General features: G+C 45.6%; 1 protein-coding gene across 2 annotated transcripts; it reads left to right on the plus strand.

Moving 5' to 3' along the window:
* Window positions 1-1521: 1521 nt before the first annotated feature.
* Window positions 1522-25385, plus strand: PCCB (propionyl-CoA carboxylase subunit beta). 2 transcript variants are annotated; one of them, XM_077785620.1, is made up of 16 exons: window positions 1522-1680; window positions 3314-3433; window positions 5737-5805; window positions 6867-6923; window positions 8971-9084; window positions 9996-10106; window positions 10415-10523; window positions 11426-11546; window positions 15531-15612; window positions 17098-17216; window positions 18535-18647; window positions 22101-22201; window positions 23345-23443; window positions 23614-23707; window positions 24326-24449; window positions 25350-25385. In XM_077785620.1, the coding sequence occupies exons 1-15, from the start codon at window positions 1522-1524 to the stop codon at window positions 24445-24447; spliced, it is 1590 nt and encodes a 529-aa protein (XP_077641746.1). In that variant the 3' UTR covers window positions 24448-24449; window positions 25350-25385. The 2 variants fall into 2 exon arrangements, with proteins under 2 accessions (XP_077641746.1, XP_077641745.1); XM_077785619.1 differs by lacking the exon at window positions 25350-25385 and having other exon boundaries at window positions 24326-24597.
* Window positions 25386-25646: the final 261 nt, after the last annotated feature.

Here is a 25646-nt window from a genome sequence, read left to right on the forward strand (position 1 = left end):
CATCTACAAAAAGCCTGGGACTGTCAGGTGATCCCCCTCAATTTGGTCTGGGAGGAAAGCCATGGCACAAGCGTTCTTGGCTGCCTTTTGTGGTCACACGGAGAAGGTGATTGGGAATAGCCAGCATAGATTAACCAGGAATAAATTGTGTGACCAACCTCAGGGCCTTCTAGTGACAAAGTGAAGTTCTGTGGGTGAAGAAGCAGTGTATGTCAGGTGTCTTACCCTGGGAGAGGTTTCTGACAGACTCTCTTGCTATACAGCTGTGTCTAATCTAGCACATCATGGTGAGGAGGGACAGTATGATGGTGAAGGGCTGGAGCACTTGCCCCAGGAGGAGAGGCTAGGGCACTGGGCTTTATCTTTGTTAGCCTGGAATGGGGACTGGGCTTTATCTTTGTTGGCTAGAGTGGACACTGGGGACATCCCTGGCAGCTGCTTTCTGGTACTGGATAGCCTGTGGCTGTCACCTCCTGGCTGAAGTGCACAGGCAGAGGACAAGAGGCAGCTGTCCTAAACTGAAACTGGGCAGGTTGCTACTGAGTAGAATGGGCTGGGGCCAATGAGTTTCCCCATGGAGCCAGTCAGGCACTGGAACCTGGATTGGGACAGGTGTGCCAGCCTCTATCCTTGCAGACTTTTAAGATCCAACTGACAAAAGCCCTAAGAAAACTGGTGTGAATTCAGTGCTGAGTCAGTTTTGAGTAGGACGCTGGACTGGAATCTGAGAGCCCTTTCAAAATGAGTTATTGTACAACAGCCTGTACATGCTATATAAACCAGGAATTTCCATTCTTGGAGATTCCTCAGACTTGCGGTATCTACAGGGCCATGCTCGTGCATTTCATGTGTGGTATGTGCACGCTTACGGCAACACTCACCTCGCCCTACTTGGAGCTGGCCGGTGGTTTGTTGGTGGTCGGTGTCGGAGGCCTACAGGGGTAACAAATGATCTGCTGCACAGATGGCTGCGCCTGCACACTGGAGAACTGCCTGGGAGGCGATGACATCAGATCTCTGGATTGCGGATACACCGCAACTCGCTGTGCGCGCTGCGTATTCCCCGCACGTCCTGGCCCACTCCCTTCTTACGGGGTCTCGATTTGCCTCCTCCGTCCGAAAGTGTGCTGTGATAAGAGCCACAGTGCCTCTTCATAGGAGGCGGCAGGGAATCGGTGCCGGTGTGTCACAAGGACTGTTTTCCTAACAAATACTTTCTGGCATTTGAAACAAAGAGAGGACAGCTAATCTTGCGAGCTGACACTTTTGCTTGCCTTCCCCACTCCTGAAGCGCCACAAATGTCTCCGCCACGCAGGAAAGGGGGAAAAGCTGCGGCATTTTCCCGCCGGTCTCCGCGCACAGGCAGCAGCGATGAACAATCTGGCCGCGGAGGACCGGGCTGGGGCAGCGGCCCTGCCCGGGCCTCCCGGAGCCGCGTTCCCCGCTCCGCCCGGCCGCAGGCGGGCGGCGGGGCCGGGCCGGGCCGGGCCGGGCCGGGCGCGCAGGCGCAGCGCCGGGACATGGCGGCCGTGCGGGCGCTGCGGCGGGCGCTGGGGCTGCGCCGGGGCCGCGCCGCCTCGGGGAGCGGCCCGGCCGCCGTGCCCCAGCGCATCGAGGAGAAGCGCCGCGCCGCGCTGCTCGGCGGCGGCCGGGCCCGCATCGACGCCCAGCACAAGCGGGTAAAGCAGCAAAGGTGGCCGGCGGGGACGAAGCCCTGTCCCGCTGCCGCCGGGAGCCCGCTCGCCGGGGAGGGCGGGCCGTGCACGGCGGGGCTCTGCTCGGCTCTGGGGACTCGCGGGTACGCGTGGCACCTGCAGACTCCGCTTTGTGGAAAGCTTTCCTCAAGTAGCGCTTAAGACTGCCTTGCCTGTTACTCTGTAGAAAAAAAGAGCAATTGCTTTACTAATTCCTTTACCTCAGAGTGGTCACCATGGTTGGCTGCAATATGTATGAGAGGTAGTGTGGACAGAAGTTGCAACTTCTGCCTGTCAATGTATGGTAAGTCAGTTCCAGGTTGCTTAACACTTCTGAGCAGCAACTTCATACCGCTGTTGCAAATTTGAGCTAATCTCCGAGATGAGAGCAAAGAGAAGAGTGGAGATAAGGCAGAGGAAAAGACATGTGGGAGGGATGACAACAGGTGGGTTTTTTGTCTCCTGCCTCTTTCGTTCAGAATGTAGGCAGTGCTGATGGGGGTGATAGCAGAGGTTTCCTGTTTCTGTTTATTTGCGTTTTGCTGGGACCACTTTTCAGTGTGGTGCAAAGTGTCAGGTGGTTTGTAGGCATCAAGGAGGTGGGAATGGTGATTCCCATGAAGGCTCCCTCAGTGATCAGTCTGTCTGTCAGCTGTGTCCCTCCCCAGTTATACAACACCTGAACAGAGTTCAGTCTGGCTGAGTTACATTCAGGACACTGACACATCCATATACAAGCACTTCTGCATGTCTAGGGCCTCAAACAACTTATGTTTTATATAAACTAAAACTTTGGCTTATGTTAGGCTTTCCTGCATTTGCTGCTTTTCATGAGCTTTTTTGGCCTACTGGTCAGATATTTTGTAGAAGCTGAGCTGTGTTACAATGTCATGTTGATATAGGGTCACATCATCCCCTAAATGAGACAACCCAGGTGCCCTGCCCTTTGCAGACAGATGCTTACCATGGTTGGAAAGAACAGATTTGTTTGGTAGGTTAAGATCTAAAGAACTTTGCAGTCATTTTTTACTACATAACACTGAGCAAGGGACATGTATATCTGGTCAATTCTGTTCTTGGCCTTTACCCTACTTTTGCCTGTAATAGTGTCCAGCAGTTAAAAAACAGAAGGATTTTGTCAGGAGATCTCTGCAGGCTGGGGATCACAATTCCTTTTCCCTCTTATTTACTGCAATCAAATAATATTTCAGTGCGATGGATTGAAACCTGGGCTGGTGGGGAGGACTGGTTTGGCTGTGGAAGGGTTCCCTGTTTAAGAATAGAAAAAAGGCCATAGTAGCAGCATTTAAATGTGTAGGCAGAAATAGCTGTGATGCATTTATTCTGTTGAAAAGTCTCCGGGATTGTTTCCTTTCTCCTGTGGTAGTGCTGCTCCAACAGTCAGCCTTCTTTTCAGAGTTTGGCTTGTATTAGGTTTGTTTCTGATGAGGATAATCACTGCAAAGGCTATTTCCAGCTTTAGAGGCCTGCAGTTGCTTAATGGACCCTGTGTAGCAGATCAGATGAGGTTTTGCTTGATTAAACTGTATCTGCTGGGGGTCAGCAAACAACCAGAATCAGCTGATGGCTCTGTTAATTGTTGCTTGCTCTGTTTCAGGGAAAGCTGACAGCAAGGGAACGAATTCTGCTGCTGTTGGACCCTGACAGTTTTGATGAATATGACATGTTTGTGGAACACAGATGTACTGACTTTGGGATGGACTCTAGTAAGAATAAGGTAGTTTTATGTCATATAACTATTCTTTCAGAGTCCTCTGCTGTGCAGCCAGCCCACTGGTTGAAAATGGGCTCTTCTATTCACATGTGATTTTTACTATTAGTTTTCTTTTTATATATAATTTTATTTTGTAAATTTTCTGTTACTCCTCTCAGTTTCCATTTAACAGTTTACAGAGTTTTCTGTTGTCTACACTTGATACCTTTTTTATAAGGTCAATTGTTTGGTTCAAATAACTTCCTGGGAATTGTCTTAGATTTGCATTTTAAACAGTAGAGGAGGCTGCAGAGCTTTGTTGGTGCAATTATGTCAATCATATCAGATACAATGAACAAATCAAGGTAAATAGTTCTGCTTCCCTACAGATAGGATTAGAGTTACTGGATGAAACAACTCAGATCTATATTTATGCCTGCCAAACTACAGTCATAAAATCCTTGAGGGCTTCACAATCTCATCTGGATGTTTGGGAGTCCCAGCATTTGTACTGCTTTGTTAGCCATTTGCACCCTGCTTGCTAAGGCACTTTCTGGGAATGTGGTCATGTATCCTAAACCAACATGGTACAGGGAGTTCCACACAAACAGGGAAAATCTGTGGCTCCCTGAAGTATCTCACCGTAATGTTGATGCCTGATAATGTTCTACCTGAGAAAAGTGTTCTGCTGTGGTTTGGTAGAAGGGAACAGTGAGCTGCTGGGATGTCAGTGGCTGGTGCTGATGCGCCTGTTCACTGTGAATCTCCCTGTAGCCAAAGGTTGTTTGCTGTGGGTTGTTGGTGTAGGGTGAGGAGCTGCTCTGTGTGTGCCCTGTGCTGCACACAGTGACTACAGCTTCTGCTTGTGCAGTTCTTAAACCAGTTCATTTGGTTTCAGTCCTTCAGGTTGTAGGATTGCAGCCTGTGGATGAGGGGGGGACATCAGGGTTCCAGCAGGAGTGCTGGGAACGGCAAAGGTGAAGGTTTGTTTGTGGTGTTGGAGGGGAGGCTGATGATACTTGGTGATGGGAAGGATGTTGTGTTAGACCTTCTCCCCTGTCAGGGGATAGCAGAGCAATCATCTTTTTTCCTCTATTTTTTTTTTTGCTCTGTTCCCCAGCAAACTCAAATAACTGCCTGTGTTGCCTCTCATTTAGTTACTCCATGTTGCATCTCACCCTGTTGATAACCAATTGCTGCTCCTCCTATTTTCAGAAACAGCAGAGTCTTAAGTGTGACAAGAGGGTTAATTTTTCCCCTTCTGCTTCAGATTTTACCCTTCAGTGAGCTGCAGATTATGTTTACAGAGCACAGTTTCACAACAGATGACCTAACTGTGGCCACTGAGCTGGAATATTAGTTTAGCATTGAATTTCTCAGAGTCCCTGGAACTTTCTGAGGGTAGGGCAGGACTTGTGCTCACATCCAGGCTGCCCTGTGGGCTGCTGGGGCTTTTGGAGTCACCTGCATGTGGCAGTGGCTGAAGTACAGTTGTGTGCTGCTGTTCTGTGTGCCAGGGGCTGAGAGCAGTGCTGTGTGTGCAGCCTGAGAAGAGGCACCAACAGGTGTGACCTTCCTGATAACAGACCACCTGGGCATAAATGGTCCTTAGCATGGGCCCTGTACCACACACTTCCCTTTTTCCTTTCCTTTTTTTTTTTCTTTTTTAATACCAAACAACAAAAAGCATTTCAGTGCCTGAAATTCCCTTTTTTACTGACAGCCCAGTAAAGTTCCTTTCCTACTGTTGTCTTGAAAGACTTCTATATATTTTATTTACTAGAAAGTGGTACAGTATAGATGAAGCACATTTTAAGACTCACAGGCTCCATTTCCTTGGCCAGTTTTTTCTTCCCTTATTTACAGGGTAGAAAATGGGACAGGACAACCTCAAGCATTTGAAGTGTCTGTAATTATATTTTTGGACCTGTCCAGGGTTACTGTTTGTCTTGTATCAACATCTCAGAGGTTTGTGCACTATGTCCGTTCTTTCAAAAACATCAGCTAGTCCCGATAAAAAGTGCATCCTATCCTATCTCTGAAGGCATGATTTGCCTTTACTCCAGATGTACTAAATTTGAAGGGAAGCTGCTAAGTTCACTAATCTTTAATACTTAATGAATATGTGATGCTGTCGCTAGTTTTTCATTTTACAGCTGGGGAGAATCTTTGTGGAGCCCCAACTACAGACATAGAAGATGAGACTTCCCAGGAAATCAGGCTTTGCTTTGTCTTAGTAGGAGTTTGTGGGAATTTTAGTAGACATCATAGTTGCTTTGATTTTTCTATCTATTATTTTCAATGAACTTATTATGTTTTTAATACAGTATCCTGGTGACAGTGTGGTGACAGGCCGTGGACGGATTAATGGGAGACTAGCTTATGTTTTCAGTCAGGTAAGGTCTTTCTTGTTCTTACGTAGTGTGAACATATTTCAAAGGATAAGTTCACAATAGTTCAGTGTGGCCATGTAGCAATGTACCTGTGGGAGGAAGCAGGGCACCCTCAGACAAGAAGAAGCCAAAAATCTTGTGATAGAGAGCATCTAAATAGATAAAATATACTTGTTATGTTAAAACACATTTTTTATATTAAAATAAATGTATTTCAGGCAAAACATCTTAGGTAGAGACTTATATTGGTCACTCACTGTGGAAGAAAGGCTTTCTTTCAGATCATTACTAAGGGCTGCTCTGTTCTGGGCCACAAAGTAGCCTTTGTTCCACTTGCTGTCATGGCCAAAGTGGCTGTTGCTGTGTTACCTTGGAGCAAGGCGTACACTCTGCCTTTTTGTCTTGGATGTGTGCTCCTTTCAAGGAGAGACACTATTACATGGGCCTGAACATGTGGAGAGGTGCTAAACACAGACCTTCATTTTAGAACACAAGTAGGGGGCAGTTTTTGTATTAATAGAATTTAAGACTGCCCCTCCATGATACAGCCCTCCCTTTTTATATTTGGAAACTTTTTTCCCTCCAAATTGAGCTGTCTCCTGAGATGCTTAACCTTTTTGGTTCAAATGTAAGTTATAGCCATGCTGTCTGTCCTCACAGTTTTTGGGGCTTCTTTGAGGGTAAGACTCGGTGGGAATGCAGCAGAGAAACTCCCCAGGAGCTGGCTCTGTTTGTGCCAGTAGGTGTCAATATCCTCTTTTTCTTCTGGATCAGCCCTAGGGCCTGTTAGAGATTTTTCTGCTTAGGGATTTTGGCTGACCTAGTCCCTACAGCACCTCTTGGACATAACTCATAAGTCTAGAATGGTGCCATGTGTTCAGGTTTGTATTTCCTCCTTGTAAAGGAGGCTGGGATCATCTGCAGGCTGCACTGAGGGAGTCAGTTATTTTGAAGCAGCATAACAAATACAGAGCACTGTAGGATTATATTATTTACTAGCAAAAATTGACTACATTTCACTGAAATTATTCTTTCCCTAATCTGAAAATTTGCTTTACTTTCAGGATTTTACTGTATTTGGTGGCAGTTTATCTGGAGCTCATGCCCAGAAGATCTGCAAGGTAATATGGCGCATAGGAAAACCAAAGAAATTGTCAGCATTCTTTTTTCAGTCTGTTGTGTTAATGACTTTGGAGAAAATGTTTGGTGACTGACTTTAGTGGGCTGTGACGTATACCATGCCTTAGACTGGTGCCTCTGGAAACTTTTTGAGTATGAATGAGCTTTTCCAGGTAATACACACTTTGTTATATTAAGTTATGTCTTCTACTCTACTGCAAAGGATGAGAGACTTGCAAGTACAAACATAAATTAACTGCTCGTTGTCCACTGGAGAAAAGAGGAATGAATTTGGAGAAACTTTTTCCTCTAAACAGTGTGCTGTGAAAGTGTGTGATATTTTGAAAAAAGCAAATGTAACAAGTAAACAGCCTGAAGATAAGCAGTTTTACAACGTTGAGGTCACCTTGACCCCGAGAGTTTCTCTTATCAGACGCTTGTGGCTATTTATTCCTATTTGTCTGCATGTCTTGCTAGAAGAGTTTTTGAATTCCAGGACTGGGGAGACAAGAACTCTTTCATGCATGAGTGTTGAGTAGTGTGAACTGGGAAATCTTCCTGAATTTTCTTGCCATGGAATCAGAAACAAGGTTTTTGTTGCACAAGGCCTTTTATGCTGTGGAAATAATTGCTCTTTGGCATAGGCTCCTCAGGAGTGTGTGGGTATAAAACTAGAAAACATGATGACTTTGGGCTAGATAGCAACTATTTGTTTTTACCAGGTCTTGATACTTGGAAGGCCTTGGATTACCCTTTCACACTGGAGCTTTGTGGTGTCTGTACTGGGGAGGGATGGAATGGTACTGGAATGATGCAATGCTTTCTGGTGGGTTTTCTTTGATCTCTTCTTTCTAAAACAGCAGGGTCTGATCAAAGCTAGAGAAAATGTGGGTCCTTCTTGGTTGGTGATGTTCTTGGTGGGCTCCAAAGCTGGAAGGCTCTGGGGGCATCAGTTGCTTTGGGGCTCAGTCTTTGGTATGTGTTTTAGGAAGAACTTGGAAGAGCCTTGGGAAAGAAAGTCCATATATAGGTCCACGGAAAACAGCAGAACGTGTCAGCAAGTTCTAGGGCTATACAGTGCTCCTGTTTGGGCTGGAGTTTTGGGTCTCCTGAGATACCACTGACTTGAGTGGCACCAAGTGTAGTCTCTGTGTTTCTAGGCAATATAAAATTCAAGGTTAATGCTACAAGCACTCTGAAAGATGGGATTGGAATTGTAAATCACTTAGCAAGTTAAAGATTGTATGAAATAATTTTATTACAATGATTGAAAGGGCAGAAAAAAGGTAACTTCAAAATTCAAAATGGAGATTAAATGATGTTTTACAAAAATTATTTAGGAGCTAAGGCAGAACTCGATGTTAAAACATCTTAACATAATGTGCCACTGCTGTAGTGTTATGAAAACGGTAGACATTTTACTGGAATTCAGTAATCAGGAATATTTAGTGCAAGGAATGTAAGGAATTCAGTTCTCTTACTTAAGGCTCTGTTACCATATTGTGTATGATCTTGAGGCAAGTAACTAAAATTATCAGAGCCCTGGAAAACAGGATGTGGGACTGAATTGATGGTGCTTAGCTTAGAAACATGAAGAGCAACATGAAGACTGAAGAGAGATTTGAGATATTTGAATGTTCACAAAAGCAAAGGCCAAGAATACCTAATTGCTCTTCCTCACTGCTGTGTATCAAGACAAATGTAATGTTTAAATTTCTGGAGGAAAGATGTAATTTAATCCTCCTGAAGAAGTTCTAAAAAGGGTAATCAAGCATTAGAATATACAGCTTAGAGAGATTCCACAGCCACCACTGCAACAAACTTTGAAGGGTAGATGAGCCATATCTGCGGGGATGTTTGAGGTGCACCTGAGGCCCCTTATGAACAGGGAGGGGCCTCAACTACACAGGCCCGTCTCCTGTGACTGTGTCACTCACACTCCATTATCCAAATCCAGTGCTGAGTGTGGAGATGCCTAGCTGGGAAGGCAGATGCTTTTCAGGGTTCAGCTAACTGGGTCAATACTGAGGAGTTTGTGTTCATCACTAGATCATGGATCAAGCTGCCATGGTTGGAGCACCTGTGATTGGGTTGAATGACTCTGGAGGAGCCCGTATCCAGGAGGGAGTGGAGTCCTTGGCAGGCTATGCAGACATATTTTTGGTGAGTAGGCTGCTGGATGGACAGGGAGTTTGGCATCCTCAAAAGTGGGCGAAACATGCAAGTGAGTGTTTGTAAGTAAATGTTAAGGTTATTGTTCTGTTTTTCAACCCATGGATAAAACAGACTCAGCAAATGTACCCATGTCTTAAACAAGGGTCATGCTGAGCTTTGTGATCTAATGTGTAGTGAGAATGGGGACGTCCAGTGTTTGTTCTGTTGAGGGTTTTATGTCCTAGAGGATTTTTGTGGTTAATACAAGAATTTTTCCCTGAGGCATTGCTGCTCATTATATCACAGAAATGACATTCTTTTGTATGCTACTAAAATATTTTGCATCCAATTGCGTGCACAGAACATTGTCCTTTCAGTAGGAAAGCAGGTGGGATGTCAGGTCAGTCAGATGCTGACGGGTTTTGGGGGTGGTGCAGTCTGGGAGTGACCCATTTGAGCAACAAGGAGTGTAAGTGGTTTTTTGGACAACATGCCATCCACGTTGGATGGCAACCATTCATTTTGTGTAAAACTCAAGCCAGTGCAGACACCTGATTTTAAAAAATCCCTCCCCCAGCTGGTCAGTAAACTTACTTCTACCTCTGAGTACAGTCTACCTACACATTGAAATGTCAGGGGCATCCACTCCTTCCTATCCAGGCTTGGCAGAGTTTTTGCCCTATAGCATCTGTTGAGGTGGCTCATGTTATCTTCTTTGCAGTCATTGCATGGTATAAACTGTATGGGAACAAAAATAACAAACTTGTTTTGGTTCAGTTTGCATCAAGACATTATCTCCAGATATTTGTCTGCCAGTAGATAAGGCAGTCCTGTTTGTGATGGTAAATTTTTGGAGAATCTGGGCACAGATTTAAAGACACACTTCTTTGGTAAAACCAGGGGTTTTTTTCCTTTTTCAGAGAAATGTTTTGTGTTCTGGTGTTATTCCCCAAATCTCCCTCATCATGGGTCCGTGTGCTGGTGGAGCTGTGTATTCTCCTGCCTTAACTGATTTCACATTCATGGTGAAGGTAAGGGTTTGTCCTGAGTTGCTGCTGGTGACATTGGTCACACACTTAAGTGACCACATGGGAATGGGTATTTTCCAAGATGATCTCCTGTTTTGGATTTTTATTTTGCATGAAAAGTTGAGAAAAACTTTCCCAAATAACTTGCGGACAATTGCATTTTCAATGGATTTTTAAAGCAATGCAGCCTTTTTAAGAAATTTGTCCCCCTTCTTATTTTAGGGGAAGTCTCTAGAGGCTGTGGCTGTTTCTTAGGTGCTTTTGCAGCTTGGCAGTGGCATTCACTGTTTCTGTTTTTCCCCTTCTCCCAGGACACGTCCTACCTATTCATCACCGGGCCTGACGTGGTAAAGTCTGTCACCAATGAAGATGTCACCCAGGAGCAGCTCGGGGGTGCAAAGACACACACTACAGTGTCTGGTGAGAGCTGGGGGCTTTACTGAACATGCTTACTGTGCTCAAAGAAGATGAGAGCAGTTCTGGCTAAACAGCCCGTTGGCCAATGCCGATGAGTCTAAGGGGACAAAGTTCTGCCTAAGCACAGGATCTGACTCAGCATCTGCTTTCCTCCAGCTCCTGTTTAGTAACAGAACACAAACAACAGAATGTGGGAGAGTTCTGGGATTTGGAAGAGAAAGTAGCAGACCCACAAAAGATGCTAAAGTGGGAAGACTGTCAGGGAGTAGGGTTTAGTGAAGTAAGCCTGGGGTGGGGTTTTTTGTTTGTTGTACAGACATTTGCATGGGTTGAAAGAGTCTCAACAGTCCCTTGTTTGCTCACTAATGTGATTGATTGAACTGCTTAACTATAAACCAAGTGGCAGTGTGAGCTGAAGCACTTCTTCTCTTGTTTCCCCTCTGCAAAAACATCTGTGAGTCATGAATCTTCTCAAGACTCAAATGACTGTGGAATCTCAAATTCTGTGTGAACTGAGCTGATGATGAACTAAAACCACACACACAGATGCTGCCCAGATCCAGCCCTTTTATAAAAGCACTTGTAGTTCAACACTTGGGTGCAGCACAATAACCTGATCAGAGTTCCAGAAGGCTGGAGTCCAGGTAGGGCTGTGCCAGCTGATAAACCACTTCACATTATTTTAAATATGAGGTCAAGAATCCAGACCTGTTCTGGAGGAAGTCTGACACAGCACATGTTTTCTAGATGTCTTTAGCTGGTCAGATTTGGCGGCTTAAGACTCCTGGTTGTAAATAGCTCAAGTTTAGAGTCCTGCTGTTGCTTGTTTCTATCTTTATTGGTATATATTTGGAAAGGAAAGCTTGCACAATGATTTCCATACCTGCTTTGCTGTGTCTGTGCAGGAGTTGCACACAGAGCCTTTGAGAATGACATCGATGCTCTGCTGAACCTCCGAGAGTTCTTTAATTATTTACCCCTGAGCAACCGGGATCCAGCTCCAGTCTGTGAGTGCCATGATCCCAGGTAAGGGGAGCCTGGCTGAGCTCGGTGCTCTCTGAGCACTGCATTTCATGTCATGCATTTCATGGCATGCATTTCATGGCTTCTCTGGCTTAAGGGGCACAGAGACATGGGTGTTTTGTGCTTAGGATCTTGGCAGATAATTCTGCATTCTGGTATGTGAATATGGGAAGTGTTCTAACGTGTGTGTGTTCGCTGTTAGGTTTAATTCTGTTTTCTGAAAGGACTGTTGTCCAGGCTGTGTGCAGAATGTGGGGAAAAGCAATCTCTGTCCAGGTGGGCTGCCCAGTCCCTTGGATCAAGTGAGAGAGGTAGGAAATAGCACAGTGAGTGGCATTGGGGAGAACTTGCCCTGTTCTGTCAGCTGTGTCTGTTGGATGAGTTCTGCTCTTAAGGGTTAGAGGTGGTCAGGCAACAAGGAGGCAGAAAGCTTTGTGTGTTATGTACTTGTCTCAGGCTCATTGTGGACTTGGCAACATAATACAGGAAGAATTTGAGTCATTTCAAGAGGGGAAAAATGGCAACTGTCTGGGCTTTTATCTGGGAATTTTTCCAGGAGCTGAGAGACAGCCAGAGAGACAGTGTGGGACACTGAGCAGAGAGCCTTGCTAGGAGTGGAAGGCAGAGAATGTCAGTGGAGTAAAAGCATTTTGACCCAAGCTCCAGTTGCACTCAAAATTCAGCCCTTTCCCTAGGGAACCCTCAAGAGGCTGTTGCACTCTCCTGCATGGGAGTGGTGCCTGAATATGTTCCTTTCAGCTCCTCACATGTGTGTGATATGTCTTGGGGCTCTCTTCATGTATGAGGATTTTAATATGTGAGTCTGGAAGGTTATTTTCTCTTCACCCCCTCTCACTGTGCTTTTCAGTGTCTGTGTAAGTTTGTTTGGGGAGGTGCTTCTGGATTGATTTTACAAATCAGTGCGCTGGTCCCGGAGATACATTTCTCACTTTTTAAAAAATAAATTTGCCATTTTCTTTTAGAGAATGGTCAGACAGGTCAGTTAATTACTAGTCCTAAATTTTTCTGAGGTAGGTGTTGATCTTTAGGAGTTCATTAAACTCTACCAGTCTGGTTCTGTTCTCGAGTGCTCTGGTTCGATAGTGACAAAACCAAAGCAAGTCTCTTGTATTATTTGCTGAGTTGGGGGATTATCTCTGAGGTTATCATGATCTTTATAAGCATTCAACAAGTTGTACTGGGATCATTGATCTCTATAGACTTGATTTTGGTATTTTAATTTCACTGTAGAAGCAACAGTCCATTTTTTAAATCAATGTACTTTATAACAGGCAGTTTATCTGTGAGAAGCGGTCAGTTAGGTTGTAGCTACTAAAGTATAAGATAGTTGTCTCCCCTTAAGAAAAAAAGAACTAATCTTTTACAAGGCATGAGATACAATAATGCAATGTGAAGGCAAATCTATTTGTTAAATTTATTGGGTTTTATAGCAGCATCTCCAATAGTTCTCCCATTTATGGTCCTAATGCACAGATTGGTATTATTTCATCAGGACATAGTAACATCTTAATAGATTCCTACTGCTTGGGATTGATGTGTTTGATCCTTACAGCTGCTCCAGTCCCTTCCTCTAGAGTAATTGCTTTCTTACTGCATTGTTTTCACCACACAAAAAATTGCCACAAATGATGCAAATTAAATGTAACCTACTTGTGCTTTTATTGTGAAGTCCTGGGGCTGTTGGGGGTTGTTTGGTTGGTTTGTTTTTCCCTCTGTTCAGGCAAGTTCTTTTTGATGTTGAAAAATGCCAGCCTTGCCTGCTGAAGCTTGTGTTGGTGAGTGTATGTTGTTGGTGGCCTGGATTCCAAGGACTTGCAAGTTTCTTGCACTGACCAGTTGTCCCTGGTGACATGTCCACTGCCTTTGGGAGGTGTCTGATGCGTTGCATTTGCTCTGTGGCATGATGGGATTTTACCTCTTTCTGCGTCTCTGCAAACTTCTGGAGGAGGTTATTGCCAACTGTTGGTAATAACCAAGTGCTGTTTCACTTCTGCATTGAATGAAACCCAGTGTCCATCTGGTGAGGGTGTCTCCAGCTGTCACAGGCTTTAACAATGAGCAGTAGTTCTGTCCCACTGAGTGGGATCTGTGGGAAACACCTCTGAAGCCCAGTGAGTGCAGCAGCAAGCTCCAGATCCTGTGTCTGTAGATGTTGGAACGAGATTTTCAAACATGGTATCCTGGATAATGTCTTCATTTTGCTGATGGCTATTTTAATGCTGTTAAAATTTCCTTCAGCACTGTGAATTTATGGGAGCAGTAATTTCATTTTTTCACTTCTATCCTTTGGGTACCACAGGTCACAGGACAGAGCTTGGAGCACATCCATATCTATTTTACTGACGAGAAAGTTTACAATAGTTTTTATCTTGGGGTTTAGTATGTTAAAACAAGTTTAACTTCTTTAGATTAAAGTTCCATTATATCATCTTATGAAAGTGTTTGTATGCAACATTTGTATGGAAAAAGCACTTGAAGTGTTGCTGTCAGGTTTGTTCTATAAATAGCTGTGACAATTCCCTTTCCTGCAAGGGGCTGTGCCTCCCTCATCCAGTGTGTCTGAGGGAGCACAGAGACAGCCATGGGGCTGCACTTCAAACTTTTGTCTGAGTTTGCCAAACTTCACATCACATTCTTCAGTTTTGCATTATGTGTCTAGAACCTTGTGTTGTCTTATACAAAACGTACTAAATCATGGCATTGTTAAAATATTCAGTAAGAACTCCCATAGAAACACCATTTGTTACAGAGATCTTTATTTTTATGGAATAGCACAAATATAATACTCTGAAACCTTCTCAGTGGTGACTCATAAAAATTGACACTCCTGCACTGAATTCTCAGACCGAGTGGGTCCCTAATGAGGGTAATGTGATCAAAGCTGGGGAACTGATCCTGTCACTGCTGATGGCATGGCAGGATCTGTGTTACAGGAAAACTAAATGTGAAAATGTGTCACTGTAAGTGGAGAAACGAGAAAGTGTCTTTAAACACAGCCTGTGAAGGGAAGACACAGAATGTGGATATGTTTTCCCCACTCTGTGCTTGTTTGGGGTGGGGAAATGAGCATGGAAAGGTTTCCTGCAGCTCAGTGTGTTCACAGCCCCGGGTGACAACGTGTGCAGTTCCTGGGGTCCTGGTGTGTGACAGGGGGCCTCGGGCTGCCCTGGGAGAAGGGCTCTGCCTGGCCATCTGTAGGGACAGGGCTCTGCTGCCACTGCCCCGAGCTGATGAGTGGTCCTGCCGCCAGCCCCCGTCTCCCCTGCAGCCTGGCGGCCTCTTGGCTGTGTCCCCATGATGCCTTGAGGGGCTGACCCAGAACAGAGGCTAGACAGAGTTAAAGGAATAAAGTAGGTGTTTATGAAAAGGCTTTTAAAGGATACACCCTGGGCAGTACAAGAGCCCGGCCGTGGCTCTGCCCAAGGTGGATTGCCAGTCACGGGTTTTCACACTTTTTAAAGTTTTGGTCCATTTACGTATTGGGGTCAATTGTCCAATTACAGCTGCAGGTTATGAAGTCCCATCTCCTGGTTTGCTCTCCTCAATTTGCCGTTGTTGATACTTTTTGGGCCTGAGGCTGTAACAGTTGTCCTCAATTCTCAAGCTGGAAAATTATTGTTTTGTCTAACTACCCTGTGAAGAGAATTTACTAACACTTAATAGGAAGTTCAGAGTCACACACTAAGGCAGCAGAGAATGTGAAACACGGCAGCTAGAACTTAAGGCATCAGCCACACCCGTCTGTCCCGTGAGCCGGCAGTGCCCCCTGCAGCCCGGCCGCCTCCCGGCCGCGCCCGCACAGCCCCGCTGCGCCGGGCTGCTCCGGCTGCCCGAGAGAACAGAACCCGTTCTTTTCCCCATATTTGAGGAGGTTTCTGAGAGGTTCAAGTGTTATACTCGAGTTTTTGGTCTTTGTCTTCATTTGGTCTTTAATTGTTGTTGCTCACACTTACTTGCTCTTCACAGTGACCGTCTGGTTCCAGAGCTGGACACCATTGTCCCAAGTGAGTCAGCCAAAGCCTATGATATGCTGGATATTGTACACTCTGTAAGTCTGACAGTGTTCAGATTAAAGATGCATGTATTACATTCTGGGTTTAAATAATTGACTGAAACCAGTGGAATGAAGATACAGATATCTTCAGTAGCACTGAAGATATAGATACTGTTACTTATTTGTTTCACTCTTTATAACTTGACTATTTCTATCTCTGTGGTAGCTGTGAATGGGCAAAAAAAACCTGTAGGGGAAAAAAATACTTTTAACAGAATCCCAAGATTTGTTTTCAGAATACATCTTATGCTGCATACACAACTGTACAGATGAAGGATATGCAATTTAGTTCTTTCTGGGGTCAGAACCCCCTTGAATTCTGTTGCTTGGCCCCTCCCTGAACCTTGGTGCTACTGTCTTGGGTTCTGGTACTTTTGTATAAAAGTAATAAAGTACCCAGAATGCAGAGATTTACTCTTCCCTGTTTTTGCTAAAGGATAGTTATGTACATATGCAGTACAAGAAAATATATGTCTATTTTTTTGAAATTACAAAGTTCGCAACTGGCTGTATGTAGATTTATTTTAGTGGTGAAAGCAAGCTCAGTGTATTTTTAATCTCTGGAATCTTCCACTGTGATTTTTAGTGCTGTGTGTAATGAAAGTTAAAAGGTGGCATGTAATAAAAATCATTAGGTAAATTAGGAGAAAACTGTCAAGCCCTCCCACAGATTTTGGGAAAGGAATAATACCACTTTTATACTGCTTACATTTTTCACAACTTTTTTAAGACTGAGGTTAACAAAATGACTGGCACACTGCAGTGTATATGGGGACAGCTACCATAAACAGATGGAACTGGGGAATCCTGCTGGAAGCCCAGGCAGCCATGTGTAGGTGTCGCTACTGCTCCACGGATAATTCTGATCTCCTGGAACGTGCTGAGTTCTGATCGTGCCTCATGCACCAGGACTGTCCCTTGGCAGGGCACACACTGAGCTCCAGCCAGAGGGAAGTGCAGCCACACAGGTGTGTGGTTCCAGGTGGATGCTGGTTGGGCACACCCAGCACTGACCCTGGGGCAGCAGGGCAGTGCTGGCTGCTCCAGGAAAGGGCTCTGAGTTTGCCAAGTGAGAAAGATTACATCAAACATGTCACAGGGAGCCTCTGAGCTCCAGGAAGTACTGTTTTATCACTGGAAATTGGTCTCTAAGTTTGTTGCTAATTAAGATGCGAGAAAGAAGTTCTTAACATGTGATTTGCATTTTTTTCTAAGCCAAGAAGATAGGCTCCCTTCAGTCATAAAGGTGTTCCCTGATGGGACGCTTAACTCACAGTTTTGGTAGTTTTTGTAGGAATAATTAATTCTTGCAATGAAGGCTGCAAAGACTAAAAGGTTTCCCTCCCTATTTCCTTCAAAATTCTGCAAGTACTGAACTGTTTTAAAAGTTGCAATACTAAGATAACTGAGTTTGTGTTTGCCTCTGTATTTGTGCACCTCTGGCCTCATATGGGCTCTGGCTGCCTCTCCCCTTTGCAGATTGTGGATGAAAGGGAATTTTTTGAGATCATGCCAACCTATGCCAGGAACATCGTGGTTGGATTTGCCAGGATGAACGGACGGACCGTCGGGATCGTGGGCAACCAGCCCAAAGTGGCCTCAGGTTAGAGTCCAGTGTGAGACTCTTAACAGTGCCTTGCCTCTGTCTCTTTCTCTGTGTGGTGTGTAAGGTCAGAGTGTTGTGCTGTGTGCTCTTCCACTCAGTCTGTGTTTTTCCACCTCTTGCTTTGTCTTGAACCTCACTGTAATACAGCTGTGAGCTGTGAAACGAACTGCAAACCATTTCTTTAGCGGCTCAACAAGGTGATCTTGCTCCCAGGTAATTAAATCAGTGCTGCATCCAGCCCAAGAGGAGCAGCAGCCGCTGCACACGAGGTTGGGGGGTGGGACACGGAAAAGTGCACCACTCATTTGGCAGCAGCCTGCAATTAACTGGGTTAATCATAGCATGGAAACCTCACACTTCCTTCCAGGGCAGCAAAATCCCTAAAACTCATCTGTAGGGTGAGGGGACTTTGTTATCTCACTGTAGCTGAACAGTACAAAGCTTTCAGATGCACAAGTGCATCTGGTGAGCTCTTGACCTCACATGGTTTGGATCTGAAGATAAAATGTGCAGCTCTAGCCAAGATCACCCTTCTTAATTCAGGCATTTTGCTTTCTCTCCTTACTCAGTAATTTCTGAAGTGACCTTCCCCAGTCAGAATGTCTGGTTTACTCCTTGTTTTTAATTCTTGTATCTATGTGTTTGGGAAAATCAGATGACCCAGCATGGTGTTTCATTCATTTCATCTCTACAAGACATGACCATCAAGATACTACACAGAAGGTTTTAATATAAATTTAACTTTCATTTAGCATTTTAAATTTTAACAGCTCATTTCAATGTTTCATATAGAGGCTTTGATACAAAATGTGTTTTGTTTTAATATAGTTGTGCATATACAATATAATATATTATAATTAATATAATTCTAAAGAGCATTGAAACAGAAACACTTCACAGTGTGTCTACCAGAAATGCTGATCATTCTCAAAAAATTATTGGACTGTTTAATGTTTGTGGTTTTTTAACAGAGAGCTCTGTAACCTTTCAACATGGCTGATCTGAAAAATACTAATGAAGAGACAGTTACAGAAAAATACTTTAAATTACATGTATGTAATTAAACTGTTATGTTTTGGGATAGAAAGTTTCTACACGCAGGGTCAGAAAAATGAAATGAGCCTTTGAGTGTAGCTTCTGCTGTGATCTTAGTTCTAAACCAGGAAAGCTTCATGGCAGATTATCTCCACATTATCTACAGATAAGCTTTTCCTTTGTTTTCAGAATACAGCTAAAATTGTGTGATTTTGAGTTACGTTGAATTATTGCAGATCTCTGGAGTTGCTAACCCCTTTTTCTGTGTTCTTAACCTCAGGGTGCTTAGACATAAATTCTTCTGTGAAAGGAGCCCGCTTTGTTCGGTTCTGTGATGCCTTCAACATCCCCCTGATCACGTTTGTGGATGTTCCTGGGTTTCTGCCAGGTATGCCTTATCCTTAGAGTTCCTGTGGTGCATGGTGGTGTTGGTGCTAAAATCCCATTTTCAGAACTCTGAGAAGACTTTTGCTACAGTAGACTTAAACCAGGTTTTAAAATTGCACTTTTTGGGACAGAGACTCTGTATTCTAACTACAGTAGTCATCACAAAAGGATAGTGGAATGTGCAAAAAATTGTAGGAAAATGCAATAGTGCCTAACTAACTAGTGTGTTCAGGAGTCACAAGGCTTTGCTGGAGTTCCCCGAGGAGAGTCACATCACACAGGTACTACTGCAGTCTGCAGCAGCCTGGCAGAGACACTGGGATGGCCAGTTTGCCAGGGCCAGGCTTGGGGATACCATGCACTGAAAAGTTCTGTCCTACTGCCAAAAGCTGTGACTGTGACCTGTTCAAGGAAAAAAACCTGCATTCCCTGGAGATGCTGCCCTTGTTTTAAGTGGTGTGAAGTTACTGGCTGCTGTATTATACCGCGGTAAATGCTGAGCTGTGTTTTTAGATGTTGTTTGATCTCCACAGCTCTTGCTGGGCAGCAGCAGGCCCTGCACAGGCTGTGCTGGGCCAGGGGAGGCAGTCCAGGGCTGTCCCCCAGCCTGTGGGACAGGATGAGGGGAGAGCTGGCACTCTGGCTCTGGGAGGGGAGCAGTGGCAGCCAGGGCCACTTGAGGATGTTCCACCCACATCTGCTGCAGTCCCTCAGCTGATCCTGGCACGTGTTGCTCTTCAGGCTCTGCTGCAGCAGGAAAACCTCCCTTCTCCACCTGCTGCACCTGCTGTCCAGAGGGGGAGTTACAGCCCTGTCACTCAGACCTAGGGCTAAACCAAAGTTCCTTTCTTCTGAATAAACACAAAGGAGAAAATCCCAACCAAATATTCTCAAGAGATACAAAATGCTAGAGTTTACTGGAAGACTATAGAAAATTAAGGAACATTGGCAAAAGAGTAAATGCAACATAACATCACTTACCACAACACAGACTTAGACCACTGAACATAGAAGACCTTTAAACACATTCAATGCCACATTCTGTAAGAAAAGAGTTAGAAGAAGGAAGAGAGAAAAACAGCTACCAGCTCCTAGTTTCCAGTGATGTAAAACTCCAAGATGAAGGTAGGGTTAAAGAACAATGTGCAAAGAAGCCTGCCTCAGGGTCAGACTTCTTTGGCCCACCCTGGGTCTTCTTCCCAGGTGGGACTTGCAGTCTCTCAGCCACTCAGGCAACACTGGGGGGCTGCCTTCAGTGTGCCATAGCTGACAGACACTGTGGGGCTGGAGGTTCAGGGGCCAGGGCACCACCTCACCAGAGCAAGGTCTGACCCACCCACTACCCCTCATTCAAAGCCCCCAAGATCCTTGAGAATGGATTACCTTTTCCAGCCTCTGTGGGGGGACAGGGTGAAGCTCTGGGGCAAAAGTGTGTTTTCACTGGCACTGATTTGGTTATATATGGCCCCCTCTGTGCCTCTTTGATGCTCCAAGACACTTCTCAGTGGAAAATGCCTGTGTTTAGAGGTACATCAGTGAGGAAAGGGCTGTGATGAGCCTGCTTTCAGCACAGGCTCTCTGAGCAGGTAAAATTAAAATGGCCTATTACAAAACAGGTTGAGAGAGGACTACAAATGTTGTACAATCAAATTTAATGTTAATACCGTTGTATAAACCGTGGTTTACCTTGAGGCCTCTGCAGTTCTCAAAGCATCAGAATGTGACTATTCAGCATTCCAATTCCTGCTTTAACAAAATGGAGTTGGCACATTTTAACCAGGAGTTCCTCTCCTTTCTCCAGAGTGTAGGCTCAGCCGCCTCCTCTGCCACAGTCCAGGCAGTGGCTTGGTGTAAGCAGACACTCCAGCAAATCCAGATTTGAGCAGTTGCTCAGAATCCAATAACTATTTCCATATTGCTAATTCAAAGTACTGACTTTATACTGCACAATGAAATGTTGGTTTGAAAGCAGATAAACGGAAGGAAAGTTAAAAAGACAAACCTGAAGAGATGAGACCTGAGGTTTGATTATGATCCAAGAACTGTTGTGTTTTAAGGAATTTGGCAAGATTAGCCCATTAGCATTAGAAATCTCAGATTAAGTAAAAAATTCTGAGGGTGACATCCTCATCCCACATCTCCCTGTTCAGTACAGAAGGAGAAAGCACCTGTCACAGCAGTCTACAAAACCTCTCCCAGCATCAATGACCCAAACACTTGCGTAGCCCCCAGTTTTAACAGGTGTGCACAGAGATAACATTTGAGGTGTTCATAACCTGTAACTGGATTAAAAATAAATATTTAGAACAAAGCTGGGACTGAATCTGTGGCTAGAAAAGAGTTTGTTAATTGGTCATGGGAGGCAGTGTAAATACTTCAAATACCTGCATGATCTTACACTGGAAGCATTAAGTGACTGGCTGCTCCGTTCTTGGTGTGGATTAGAAACAGGCTGTGCCTAGAAATGAGGTCTGGGACTGTTCCCCAGCTCCTGGGCCTAGGCTGGGTGTCCCAGCTGGGCTCAGGCTGCTCCTTGGGGATGAATCCCCCCGGTTGTTTTGATTCTTGCTGCACTAAGGGTCTGTGGGCTTGGCAGGTCCCACTGGCTGCAGGGAAAGGCAAGGACCAGAAGTGAAATTGTGGCTGAGAGCAGACATTTGTAAGTGCAGCCAGAAATTTTCAGACACTCATCTTGCACCTGAGGGGAAACAGTAATGTTAAGCCAGCACACATTACCAAGTAAGTTCTTCAATCTCCCAACAGAAGTCTTACTTACATAAAAAAATCCGTATAAAATACAATTCCATTTGCTAATAGCTAAAGTCAGGAGGTGAATAAACTGCTAGGAAGTTATTGTAGAGTTATATCTGAAATTTACAGTCCTAAAAATAAATTACAGGAGATTGCTGATTCCAAGTCCAGTAAAATGAGCCTCTCATTGGGACAGAAGGGCATCCTGTTCCATGGATGGCTTGCATTCCTGTTTGTTGCCTATGATCATTCTCCAGAAGCACCTGCTGTGAAATTCATGCTCTGTCTTTTAAGGTCCATCATCCTGGGCTGCCTTGAAGGACAACTAGGGTAGGTCCTCAGTATGGTAGAGTAGCCAAGATGCTTTCTGTGTGGTCTAGGAAAGAGGGAGCTTGGAAGGTGAGGTTTCTGGAGAAGTGACTCTAGGCTTTTTCCTACTGCTGGTCACATCTGGAGTCCTGAAAATGCTCTAGCTGTATTTTGTTCCTAGGAAGGAACAAAGCTGAGCTTTGCTTCTGTGACCTTCCATACTCATAGATGCTGCTCTGATTTTTGAGTTGTTCAGTATCTTGCCAAGCACACTGCCTGGCATGATCTTCTCCAGGGTATTAACATGGCTGTGGTGGTGGGCAGGTTTGCTCCTGGTGACAGATGATGGGGTTGTGTGAATTCCCTGAGTGAAGCAATTCCCTGTCCTTTGCAGGCACGGCTCAGGAGTACGGGGGGATTATACGTCATGGTGCCAAGCTGCTGTTTGCCTTTGCAGAGGCAACTGTGCCTAAGATCACTGTCATCACCAGAAAGGTAAGCTGGCAAATTCCATGGAGATCTTCCTCTTTGCACTAGTGGCAATTTTCATTAAACCAAGCTTTGTCTGTGTGTCCCAGTGGTGCTTTCTATCACTGTTGCATTTCTGTTTGTCCCATTTGGTAACACCTCTTTGTAACACTACAAGAGGCCACTTCTATTCCCAGACCACTACCTCAGTTCCTTCCTTCCTCCTGTCTCTGTACCCATCTGGAACTTCCAGTTTCTGCTCCTTGCTTTCCCTCTGGAATGCCTTCAGGCAAGTACTTGTCCCATGTCACCCAGCCTGTCTCACTGCCATCTGTTTGCAGCAATTCAGCTTTCTCCTCTTTTGCCTTCTGAGCCTCCCTCTGCAAACCCAGCACTGGCTGCATCTGTCCTCTGTTGTGTCTTTAGGTTGAACACTCAATGTGGCTTCTTTTCCCCCCCACACTTTTGTTATGCTTTACCTCATCTTCCTTTCTCCGTACCCAACACCCTACTGCCATAAGCTCTGGGCTGGCACCTTACAGCCTTTGCCTTCTTGCTCCTCTGCCCCTCCTGCTTGTTTTTCTGATAAGCTTTTGGCTTATCACAGCAAAAACCAAAAAGAACTTTGTTCCTTCGCCTTCTCTGATTGTTCCGAGTGTTTCCATGCAGTACTTTTCAATCCTGCAGCCTTGCTGCACTGTTCAGTACTGCCCTGACAGGGACTGCACTGCAGTCCTGCAGTATCTGTTCATCACTGCTGTCTGGAGCATTTCCAGTTCCAGAGTGGAGCACTGCAGAGCCCGAGTGCTGCATTCCCTGGCCAGGAAATTCCAGAAGCACATCGCATGGTTGGTTTGTGTGCATGTGCAGGGTGCAGGTTGAGGCCTCCTGGTCTGGATACACACTGATACACTGGATACACCTTTCCTGCCTGCCTTGCAGAATGGGCTTGGTTACCACCAGCAGCCCCCTTCCTTGCTCTTATGGGGCTCTAGCTGAAGTGGTGTCTGTTCCTAGGAGATTGCTGCCACAAAGTGGAGATGCTCATGCTCTTCAGGCAAAATCTAGCCCCAGCTGCTTGTCTCTGGACTAGAAAAAGCTGCAGGAGCAATGCAGGCTGTTGCTGCTGCAAGGCCACTCCTGGAGTGGATGCCCTGGTTTGTGTTACAGGCCTACGGGGGTGCCTATGATGTGATGAGCTCCAAGCACTTACGAGGAGATTTGAATTACGCCTGGCCCACAGCTGAGGTGGCTGTCATGGGAGCCAAGGTGAGTCCGGGCCCTTGTCACTGTGGTGCAGCATTCCCCTGCCAGCAGCAGCAGTGCCATGCCAGCACCATGGGCTGTCCTGGTGCTGCAGGCAGGGTGGATGCTCCCATGCCCTCACCTGTGGGGCATGGCCTGAGGGGCTGTCACTGACCGAGCCCTTCTGTTCCCAGGGTGCTGTCCAGATCATCTTCAGAGGAAAGGAGGCAAATGCAGAGGAGGAGTATGTGGATAAGTTTGCAAACCCCTTCCCTGCTGCTGTAAGAGGTATGGTTGTCTCCCACACTGTGTTCAATTTGGTTTGCCATTGCATGGAGATAAAGTTGTGCTGTTGAGTAAATCTTTTGCTAACAATTAAGTTATTTAGTTAAGAGAGTTGTGTCTGAGTTAGGTGATGCTTAACCACAGCCTGTGCATGTGGACAACATCAGGACGCAAGACACATCTTCAGCTGCAAAGAGCATGGTGAAAAGTGGGGACTGCTCTGCAAAGTGCATTTTCAATTGTGTAGATAGTAGAAGGGGTCTCAAAATTCAGCCTTTTCCTTTATAGCACACGATGCTTTGACAATCTGTTTTGCAGCCCTAGATGCAAAGCAGTGGCCTGAAGAAAGGGCCCAGTTATGTTCTCCAGAACTCTCAGGAGCAAGTTTTTCCACTGTTTTTACTTCCAGTTTTGGGGCAGTAACTGTGCTCTAAAATGCAAGTTTCAGTCACAATTTAAAAATTGACTCAGGAATGTTTCCTTCTCAGTCTATTTTAAATGTAGTTAATCTATAACTTTTGATTTAGGCTACCTTATGGGTTAGCCTAGATACGGAAGGCTGGGAGGCAAACACTTAATGGTTGGTCAGGTTAAGGTTTTTTTTGTTTTAATCTTTTGCAGGGTTTGTTGATGACATCATCCAGCCTTCAAGCACCCGCACACGCATCTGCCATGACCTTGATATACTGGCCAGTAAATCCCAGTCCAGTCCTTGGAAGAAACATGCCAACATCCCACTGTGAGGGTGAGCAGGGGCTGCCCATGCTGGGAGACATTCTGAACACAAATTCTGGTTAACTCTCTGGTTAATGGAGGTCCGTTTGGCAATATAAATAGTTATTTTCATTTTGATTTTTGCCAATAATCATCAATAAATCACAGTATATATTTAATTTTGGTGTCTGACCAGCTCACCTCTCTAAACCCTTTCTTGGTGGTTAATACTCAACACTCTGCCCTGCCTGCTGCAGGTGAGCTGTTACTAATTGCTCAAGGTCAAACATTCCCTTGTCTCCCTCAGGCTCAGGCAGGACTGAGCCACCTCCCACTGCTGGGAAGTTGGACCCCTGTAGAGTTCAAGGGCATTCCATTGGCCACAGACCTTGGAATCAGACTCCTCTTGCTGCACCACTGACTCAGAGAGGAAAATCCTGAGCTTGGGTTCCAGTGCCCTGGAGAGCAGGCCCTGCTGATCCTGGACCCAGTTGTTCTGTTCCTCTGTTAGTCTGGGCCTGTGGCAGTTTTTCCCTGCTGGCTGCAGCAGCTGGGTCTCAGAGCCCCAGGACAGAGGTGGGCAGCACAGGGGAGGCACAGCCAGCCCCCTCTTAAGGACAGCAGACAAAAAAGGGCAGTTTTGGTGGGACATGCAAACCCTCCTCCCTCAGCAGAGGCTGGAACGGAGACCTCCAGAGGTCCCTTCCAGCCTCCTTTCTCTGGGCATTATTTGCCAGCCTTGTCAGGAAGCACTGCAGGTGTTACTCTGCTCAGCCCTGTGCTCACCTGCTCAGTAGAAGCTGCAACTTCCCTCCAGCCCCAAGGCAGTGAGGAGCAGCCACTGTCACATTCACTGCTGCTGCTGTAGTCACCTGGCTGCTCTGAGTAACTGCCATTTGTTGTGTGACAGAGCCTCCCTACTGCTCTGCAGCTGCTGCTGCTGCTCACTCCCCAGCATGAGCCTGAAGGAGGAGAGGGGCAGGATGGCCGTGTCCCAGGCAGCTTCTCTTCCCAGCAAAGTGCAGCGAGTAGAGCTGTGGAGCTTGGAGCCTCTACCTGGTGCGGGAGCAGGGGAAACCAACAGCTAAACATCATCTAAAAGCACAATATAAAAAGAGAGTTCCAGGTAGGAGTTCCAGCTCCCCAGGTTTTTGGATGCATGGGAGGCAGCACCTTCAGGTTGGAGAGACACTGGCTGTCCTGGCTGTGGCACATGTTTGTACTTCAG

This window comes from Lonchura striata, chromosome 10, assembly GCF_046129695.1.
Source record: "Lonchura striata isolate bLonStr1 chromosome 10, bLonStr1.mat, whole genome shotgun sequence".
Taxonomy (NCBI): Eukaryota; Metazoa; Chordata; class Aves; order Passeriformes; family Estrildidae; genus Lonchura; species Lonchura striata.